The sequence below is a fragment of the Eriocheir sinensis genome, chromosome 24 (genome assembly GCF_024679095.1).
Source record: "Eriocheir sinensis breed Jianghai 21 chromosome 24, ASM2467909v1, whole genome shotgun sequence".
Lineage (NCBI taxonomy): Eukaryota > Metazoa > Arthropoda > Malacostraca > Decapoda > Varunidae > Eriocheir > Eriocheir sinensis.
Genome location: NC_066532.1, coordinates 9,628,252 through 9,638,111, shown reverse-complemented (window position 1 = coordinate 9,638,111; position 9,860 = coordinate 9,628,252). Strand labels below are relative to the sequence as shown.

The following is a 9,860-nucleotide window of genomic DNA, read 5'->3' as shown; positions in this document are numbered from 1 at the left end:
CAAGGTGAAATGTGTGACGGACAGACCGCGCATAAATCACTGACTTGCCCAACACACGACATAATATAATTTTAAAACCTGGTCATGTGATCACAGTCAAGAAGATAAATCTACCGTAACACAAACTATGGTTAAATCAATCATTTTTGAGACAAAGTTTGTCATTCGATCTGTCATACACTTCATACCCTTCCTATACGCTCAATGCGTAAACAAACAAAATTCAAGCAAAAAATGTATATATTAATATAATTTACATTGCTTAGGACAGGGATATGAGTAGTGGGGTGAATACATAGGAAACAAATTGTGAACAAAGAGGTGTGGGGAGTGGCTCAAAAAGAGATCCAGCTTAGGGCCTTTCATTTAGAATAAATTAACCTCACCAACAGTACAATAATACTAATAATTTTAGTGCACAGGACTACATACCTGCATACAAATATCCTGTCTCAATCCATGATACCCATCGCCGCTACTACTACTACTACTACTACTACTATATAGTACCACCACCACTAGAGCTACCACCAATTCTACTCCTGCCTCTTGACTGGTACAAACATTATAGTCCTTACAACCCCGAAACTCAAACATCCCATCCCTGTTCCCCCGGCACACATTACTGCACTGGGTTGGCGTGGGGAAGCGGCCGAGGGAAGAGAGGCCACGGTGTGGTGACTCTGAAGGTGCTGATGACTTATAGTGCTGATCACTGACTGTGCTCACCACACAGCTGCTCACCATTTACTGAGCTATTTACAGTATTGACCCTTACAATGTTAACCCTAAAAAATGCTGAGCCTCAAAAAGTTAACCCTTCACAGCGCTGAATTAATACACAATGCTTTCTTTCTTTACAATAACGACTCTGCAGTGGTGACCCTTTATAGTGCTAACTCTGCTTTACAGTGCTGACTCTTTGCTTTACAGTGCTGACTCCCTTCCCAATGGTGATCCATCGAGTGATGACTCCCGCTGCCCCGGCGACCCTCACACCGAGCAGCAGTAGAAGGCCGCTGACACGAGGGACGCGTCGTCGTCGAAGATGTGTTGAGGCTGCTTCACCTGCGTCGCCAGGCCGCAGATGGCGCTACCTGGCCACGGAAGTGACAACAGTTAAGGTGGGGATGACGGTGCTGATGATGGTGATGATGCTTGGATGGTAGTGACCAGGCGTGAATAAAGGCAGAGATGATGACGATGATGGTGATGATTTGTGTATGACGGTGATGACGAGGCGTGGATGAAGGTTTAGATGATAGCGATGGCACAGGAATATGGGTAAACGTGGTGGCTGTGGTGAGGGCGGTGACCCTTAGACTAACAGGTGAGTGAAAGTAAAGATGAAGAGAGTTCTAAGAGTACAACAACAACAACAACAACATCAACAACAACACCCGAGGGGGCATACACATACATCGTTGCCACTCGCCCCAGCACCCCCTCTCCGTGCCGTCAACAACGACAACAATAACAACAACAACACACTTAATGGGACCCACTCACCCTGGGGGCAGCGCTGCCACTCGCCCCAGCGCCCCCTGTCCGTGCCGTCCCCAGTCATCCTCTCGCCGTTCTCACACTCCATGGCGAGGTTGTTAGCGGCAAACTTGTCCCTCTCGTCCACCCACGGCTGCTCCACCCTCATCCGTACCCCAGCGAGGAGCCCCGAGGCGCACGTGAACACGTCTTGGGGAGAGGCGGGGAGGCGTGCGTCAGGGATGGGGAGGAGTGGAAGATAGCAAAGATGAAGCGGGATGGGTAGCCTATACCCCTCGCATACATTCAATGTCTCGGTCCGATCATCCCCGATCTTCCCTGGCCTGCAAATCGTGGCCAGACCGCCGGCAAGATCATCATTTACGGTAGGTCATTTGGCCGGCGTCACACTTGCAGTTTCCGCCTGTGTACCGCAAGCAGACGTGCTGCTAACCGCCTGTAAACCGGTGATCACGAACGATTTTCGATTTCTCCAATAAACGACTGATCCACGACAACAGCAGGTCAGCCTGCGGTAGACCTCTTTTTTACCGCAAACAGACAGACGGCAGACCTGCGTAATGCCTGCGGCACGTCAGCGATCAAACACGGTCGCCACTACACGTGGTGGGTAGGGTATTTATAATATACGCCCCTCCAGGTGTTTTGATTATCACTGTGTTTGACATCCCCATGATATTCCTCAGCTCTCGTGAACGTGAGACTGAACTCTTTAAATTGGACGTGGAAAGAGACCAAATGTTGCTGTTGCTTGCATAACTACTGGAAAATATACGACTGCAAAGAATACAAAGGAAGAGACCTAGGGCACCGTGGGTGAGAACATTGATGCAGATAAGAAATCACCTGGGTATGTGCGATACCTTCACGAAGGAGTTTGTGGCTGAAAATCCGGTAGGCTTCAAAAAACTATTGCGCATGGACAGGGACACGTTCCAGGATACACTGAACTGAGTCGTACCACATATTGTTTTTATGGGGAGCGGACACTTATTTACAGGTCACACCTTGCTAATCTCCAAGTCACACACAGGTGTTAATGAGGCTTTCCTGCGGCCTACCGTCGGCCTGCAGCCGCTTGCCCGCGGTTTGCCCACAGTTGCCGGCGGTTGACTGCCGGCAATCTTAGGTGTACCGCCAGTTACTCGCAGGTCGTTTTTTAGACTGCCGGTCAACCAGAAACATCCCCGATAGTTTCGAACATATTGACGCTGACCGGCGGTGGTCGGCGGCATCTACGGTCATCATAATTGACCGGCGATGCATGGCGGCTCGCCGCCGACCATCCCCGATCTTACCGCCGATCAGGCCAATTTTCTGCCGCCGGGAGAAGATCGGGGATGATTGGGACCGTGACCGTGAATGTGTGCGAGGGACTTACGACAGCAATGGGGAGGGTAAGATGGGGATGAATAGGGATGAAAAGTGAAGCAGGTTGGAAGGGATGGGCCAGGTAAGATTGCGATCGAGAGGAATGGTGAGTAAAGATAGTGACGGCGAAAGTTCCTGGCACACATTCATCTCCGATCTTCTGCCGGCGGCAGAAAATTGGTCAGATCGGCGGTAAGATCGGAGATGGTCGGCGGCAAGCCGCCATGCATCGCCGGTCAATTTTGATGACCGTAGGTGCCGTCAACCAACTCCGGTCAACTTATAAATGCTCAAAACTATCGTTGATGCTCCCGGTCGACCGGCAGTCTTGGAAAGGACGTGCGACTGACTGGCGGTACACCTGCGATTGCCAGCAGTCAATCGCCGGCAGCTGGGGGCAAACCGCGGGTAGGCGGCCACAGCCCGGCGGTAGACCGCAGGAAAATCGAGTTAACACCTGTGTGTGACCTGTAAATTAGCAAGATGTGATCTGCGATTAGGCGGCCGAGGCCCACATAACGATTACGTGGTGCGACTCTGTTCAATATCGCCTGGAACATGTCCTTGTTCATGCGCATTAGGTTTTGAAGCCTGTCAGGTCCTCAGCAACTAATTCCTTCATGAGGGTATCGAACATACTCAGATGACCTCTTCTCTGCATCCATGTTCTCACCCACGTTGCCTTAAGCCTCTTGTATTCTTTTCAATCGTATATTTTCCAGTAGGTAAACAATCAACAACAAAATTTGGTATCTGTCCACGTCCAACTTAAGGAGTTCAATCACACGTTCACGATATTTGAGGAAAGTCATGGCGATATCAAACACAGGAATGATCAAAAACACCTAGATTAGCAGTTTTTTTTATACATACCCTACTCACCTGGTGTAGCGACGACCGTGTTTGATCGCCGACGTGCTGCAGGGATTACGCATGTCCATTCCACCAGTCTTCAGCCTCTCGTACAAATTCATGGTCACCGGAGGTTTATCGCAGGCTGACCTGCAGTTGTCGTAGATCAATCGCCGGTCGGACAAATCTGAGAAGTCAAAAATTGTACAGGGTCGCCGGTTTACAGGCTGTTAGCAGGTAGTCTGCCTGCGGTACACAGGCGGAATACTGCAGATGTGACGCCGGTCAAACGACCATTCAATATAGCCCATCCTGGACAAGATTTGCAGATCGGGGATGATCGGGGAATATCGTGGATAATCAGGACCGTGACCGAGATTATGTACGAGAGGCTGAAGAATGATGGAGAAGGTACACCAGTAGATGGGGGAATAAACGGTAAAACGGATAGGGGAGTGTGATTGAACCAAAGAATACGAATATGGATTATAATGAAGGGGGATAATTGTAAAGAAGTATTAGGGAAGAAAGGATGGGAAGGGAACAAAAATGGCAAAGAATGAAATAGTAAATATATATAAAGGATATGTATATGACAAGAATAACAATCCACGGTAGAGTTATGAGAGAAAATCGAGGGATGCAGGTAAACTAAATGGCATGAAACAAGTTTGATTCGAACATTATTTTGCCAAAACCCGTGAAACAAAACAAAACAAAACAAACAAACAAATATATATATATATATATATATATATATATATATATATATATATATATATATATATATATATATATATATATATATATATATATATAAACAGTATGCATCGGGCAAGACGCAGAACAATGAAAGTATATTCATTATAACAGATTGAAAATATTATTATTATCAGCAATATAAAATAGTTTCAGTATTTAAAGACGTATTCTCTCTCTCTCTCTCTCTCTCTCTCTCTCTCTCTCTCTCTCTCTCTCTCTCTCTCTCTCTCACACACACACACACACACACACACTGAAGCGGCAGCAGCTCCGTATTTCAATGATTAGCGTGCTCGCCTCACAATCATTAGGTCCCAGGTTCGATACATGGGCGGAGTGGAGACAGATGGGCAGTCTCCTTTAATCCTTGCCCCCTGTCCACCCAGCAGTGAATGGGTACCGGATGTCCCTCGGGGGTTGTGTCCCGCCTCCTGGGTGGGTGTGGGTGTGAAAATTTAACCGTACCCAGAGATACGTCACTTGTGAGCTCGATCTCAGTCGATAAGGGTGCTGGCTGGCAATCTGAAGTCTATGGCGAGGTCAGACCATATTGTGTGATCAGACCATGGTGAATGGTGAATGAAACACACACACACACACACACACACACACACACACACACACACACGCACCTCCCCACAGCCCCCAATATCCGAGGGTTGACGTAATATTGTGGTCCCGCCGCCCCTTTTCCCTTTCGATGCAGTAGAGCTTCACGCCGTTCAAAGCCGTAAAACCACCATGGAACATGATCGGCTCCAGCTGGGAAGGAAGGGAGAGGAGTGGTCAGGTAAAGAACGGTGGAGAATTAGAGGAATGGTGACGGAAGAAGAATGAGGAAGGAGAGGAACGGTGAAGGAAGGAGAGGAATGGTGAAATAAAGAACGGTATTGGATTGAAGGAATAGTGAAGGATGGAGAAAAATGAGGAGAAGAACGGTGAAGGAAGGAGAGGAACGGTAGAGAATAGAAATAATGGTGACGGAGGCTGATCAATGAGGAAGGAGAGGAATGGTGAAATAAAGAACGGTATTGGATTGAAGGAATAGTGAAGGATGGAGAAAAATGAGGAGAAGAACGGTGAAGGAAGGAGAGGAACGGTAGAGAATATAAAGAATGGTGACGGAGGCATAAGAATGAGGAATGAAGGAAAGGAACGGCGAAGACATTTTGAGAGGAAGGGAGCGGTGAGGGGAGGAAAAAAGTGAACAAGAGCGATGAATAAAAAGGCAAGATATAAGAACAGTGATGAAGGAGAAGAAGGACCCTCCATCTCACCTTCAGCCGAAAGGCAACGGCGTAGCTCCCAGGTGAACAGAATGCCTGCGGCCCCCATCGCACCGGCCCGTGGCCCTCCGTGCTGCCCAGCACCAACCACGCTACCACTGATGTGGGGACAAATACTTTCACTACATCTGGTGCTACTGTTGCTACTACTTATATTACTTCTACTACTACTACTAATAATAATAATACTGTAATGCTACTGATACTAATATTATTACTATCACTACTACTACTACCACTACCACTACTACTATTACCAAAGAGTATGGACAGTAAAGAGGAGACATTCGCGCCAATCCCTTGTAACGGGGGTGACGGTGGCGCACAAAGCGGCGCGTGCGTAACATTATTCAGCGGAGGGTAAATAACATGACGAGCACTCGGATCTGTGGTCTAAACTATCATTTCTTCGATTTACAAAGGACAAGGAAAGGTTTATCTCGTATTTTCAATCACATTTTATAAAGATTACCGAGTTTACACCTGCCAGGCACCCAACCACCGATCAGTTAGCTACCACCACCACCAGTCAGTCAGTCACCACCACCACCACCAGTCAGTTAGCCAACCACATCACCACCCAACCACCGGTCAGTTAGCCACCATCGCCACCAACAGTCAGTTAGCCAACCACATCACCACCCAACCACCGGTCAGCCAGCCACCACCACCACCAGTCAGTCAGCAATCACCACCACCAGTCAGTCAGCAACCACCACCATCACCACCAGTCAGTCAGTCACCACCACCACCAGCACCACCACCACCAGTTAGTCAACCACAACACCACCCAACCACCGGTCTGCCAGCCACCACCACCGGTCTGCCAGCCACCACCACCAGTCAGTCAGCCGCCACCACCACCCCCACCAGTCGACCAGCCACCACTTCCACCACCATCACCAGTCAGCCACTACCACCACCACCATCAGTCAGCCACCACCACCACCACCACCGCCAGTCAGCCAGCCACCACCACCACCACCTCCACCACTGCCAGTCAGCCACACAGCACCACCACCATCACCACCGCCAGTCAGCCACCACCACCACCACCACCACCACCACCACCAGCCACCACCACCACCACCACCAGTCAGCCAGCCACCACCACCACCACCATCACTACCAGTCAGCCAGCCACCACCATCACCATCAGTCAGCCACCACCACTGCCAGTCAGCCAGCCACCACCACCACCACCACCAGCCAACCAGCCAGCCAGCCAGCCAGCCAGCCACCACCACCACTGCCACCACCACCACCAGTCAGCCAGCCACCACCAGTCAGCCAGCCACCACCAGTCAGCCACCACCACCAGTCAGCCAGCCACCACCGCCACCAGTCAGCCAACCACCACCACCACCGGCACTACCAGTCAGCCACCACCGCCAGTCACCCACCACCACCACCAGTCAGCCAGCCACCACCACCGCCGGCACCACCAGTCAGCCAGCCACCACCACCGCCGGCACCACCAGTCAGCCAGCCACCACCCACCACCGCTAGTCAGCCACTTGGGCCTACAGTTGGTTATATAAACTCATTAAGGATCATATTTCTTCTCATTGCTTTACCAAAAATATAATAACACATCCTTATGGTATCTACACAAGTAGGCTATAGCCTCTCCGACCTGCTATAATAGGCTATAATCCTAGTAGTGTACAGGCTACAAGTGATTATAAAAAAAAAAACAGTATATCTTCGTTCTGCTGTATCAAAAATCTAGTAACATTTATAGGCTATCTACACAGGTGTAGCCTCACCGACTTGCTATAAGAGGCTGCATTTGTGTTACAGCATAAAAAAAAGGTTACAAAACGAACATACGGTGCTAGTAGTTTTAGATAAAGATCCAAACCACAGTCGGAGGCCATGTGTCAGGTGGAGAGGTAGGTATGAGCTGCCGGTGACCAGCGATATATATGCAGCTGTCAATGATGAGAGACCCTCGTCTGTATTATCTACTCATGTATTTTCTTTAGAATATTAATAAGCTTTTCCAATCAGTGCATCGTAATAAAAATGGCAGTAAAGAAGCAATACATATTGATACAACCCACATACATGCCAACATCATACTGTTACAACCCATATAAATGTCAACATTCGCGTAAACAATGATGTATTGGGCGCTAACACATAACAATTTACACGCGTACCCCTTGGAGCACCACCGTCGACCCGGTTTCAGGTTTCCCATAGTGGAAAGTACCAGTGTCCCCTCTTCACAATCTATAATCTTTGCTACTACTACTACTACTACTACTACTACTGCTGCTGCTATTAGTACTACTATTATCACTAGTTACACTACAACTACTACTACTACTACTATTACTACTGCCACTAATATTAAAATTGCTACTACTACTTAACCCTATACGTTCCGACCCCTTGAGATTTTTCGCGCTCGTATAGCCAGCATCGTATTGATTTTTCTGAACAACAATAACGCTCGTGAACACTAAGTACTGGAACCTAAATGGTGTAAAGCAATAGTGAATAATGAGTGAAAAGAAACTCTCAAGAAATAAAATCCTTTTCTCCCTCTTCCTCCTATTCTTCCTTCTTTTCTTCTTCTTCCTCCTCTTCCTATTCTTCCTTCTTTTCTTCTTCTTCTTCCTCTTCTTCCTTCTTTTCTTCTTTCTCCTTTTCTTCTTCCTCCTCTTCCTCTTCTTTCTCCTTTTATTCTTCCTCTTCCTCTTCTTCCTCCTCTTCCTCCTTTTCCTTTTCTCGCTAGCTTCTCGCCTCTTTTTCTTCCTCTTCCTTTTCTTCTGCCTCTTCCTCTTCTTCCTCTTCCCTTCCTTCTTCCTCTTCTTCTTCATCTTCCTCCTCTTCCTGTTCTTCCTCAAACTCCTCTTCTTCCTCTATTTCCTCCTCTTCTTCCTCTTACTCTTCTTCCTGCTCTTCCTCCTTTCCTTCCTCCTCTTCTTCCTCCTTTTCCTCTTCTTCCTCCTCTTCCTCTTCTTTCTCCTTTTCCCTCTTCCTCTTTTCCCCTCCTCTTCCTCTTCTTCTTGTTCCTTTTCCTCTTCCTCTGCTTCCTACTTTTCCTCCTCTTCCTAGCTTCTCGTCCTACTCTTCTTCCTCATTCTTCCTCTCACTCTTCCTTTTCTTCTTCCTTCTCATCTTCTTCCTTTTTCTTGATTTTGCTCTTCTTCTTCCTCCTCTTCCTCTTTCTCTTCTTCCTCCTCTCCCACCTCTTCCTCTATTTCCTCCTCTTCTTCCTCTTCCTCTTCTTCATCCTCTTCCTCCTTTTCTTCCTCTTCTTCCTACTCTTCCTAGTCTTCCTCTTCTTCCTTCTTCCTCTTCTTCCTCCTTATTGTCCCCTTCCTCTTTTCCTCCTCTTCTTCCTCTTCTTCCTCCTCTTCTTCTATACTTTTCCACCTCTTCCTAGCTTCTCGTCCTCTTCTTCTTCCTCTTCTAGCTTCTTCCTCCTTTTCCTCCCCTACCTCTTCTTCTTCCTCTTCCTTTTCTTCTTCCTCTTTTTCCTCCTCTTCTGCATCTTCCTCTCCTTCCTCTTCTTCTTCCTCCTCTCCCTCCTCTTCCTCTATTTCCTCCTCTTCTTCCTCTTCCTCTTCTTCATCCTCTTCTTCCTCCGTTTTGGTGATGATGGTGATGGTGGTGATGATGGTGGTGATGATGGTGATGATGGTGATGATGGTGGTGATGATGATGGTGGTGATGATGATGGTGATGATGGTGGTGATGATGATGGTGGTGATGATGGTGGTGATGATGATGGTGGTGATGATGGTGGTGGTGATGATGGTGGTGATGATGATGGTGGTGATGATGATGGTGATGGTGATGGTGGTGATGATGATGGTGGTGATGGTGATGATGGTGATGATGATGATGATGATGGTGATGATGATGATGATGGTGATGATGGTGGTGATGATGATGGTGGTGATGATGATGGTGATGATGATGGTGATGATGGTGATGGTGGTGATGATTATGGTGGTGATGATGGTGGTGGTGATGATGGTGGTGGTGATGATGATGGTGGTGATGATGATGGTGGTGATGATGATGGTGATGATGATGGTGATGATGATGGTGATGATGATGGTGGTG

The 9,860-nt window shown here is 47.9% G+C and overlaps 1 protein-coding gene across 1 annotated transcript in view; it reads right to left on the bottom strand.

Annotated features, from left to right (window-relative positions):
- Window positions 1-275: 275 nt before the first annotated feature.
- The window catches only part of LOC127002833 (vitelline membrane outer layer protein 1-like), a 48,419-nt gene continuing 38,834 nt past the window's right edge, over window positions 276-9,860 (bottom strand). The window contains exons 4-7 of the mRNA XM_050869053.1: window positions 5,766-5,872; window positions 5,121-5,250; window positions 1,510-1,692; window positions 276-1,097 (exon numbers count right to left, since the gene is read on the bottom strand). Of these exons, the coding sequence (XP_050725010.1) occupies window positions 994-1,097; window positions 1,510-1,692; window positions 5,121-5,250; window positions 5,766-5,872 (524 nt within the window). The 3' untranslated portion in view covers window positions 276-993. The remainder of the gene's footprint in view (window positions 1,098-1,509; window positions 1,693-5,120; window positions 5,251-5,765; window positions 5,873-9,860) is intronic.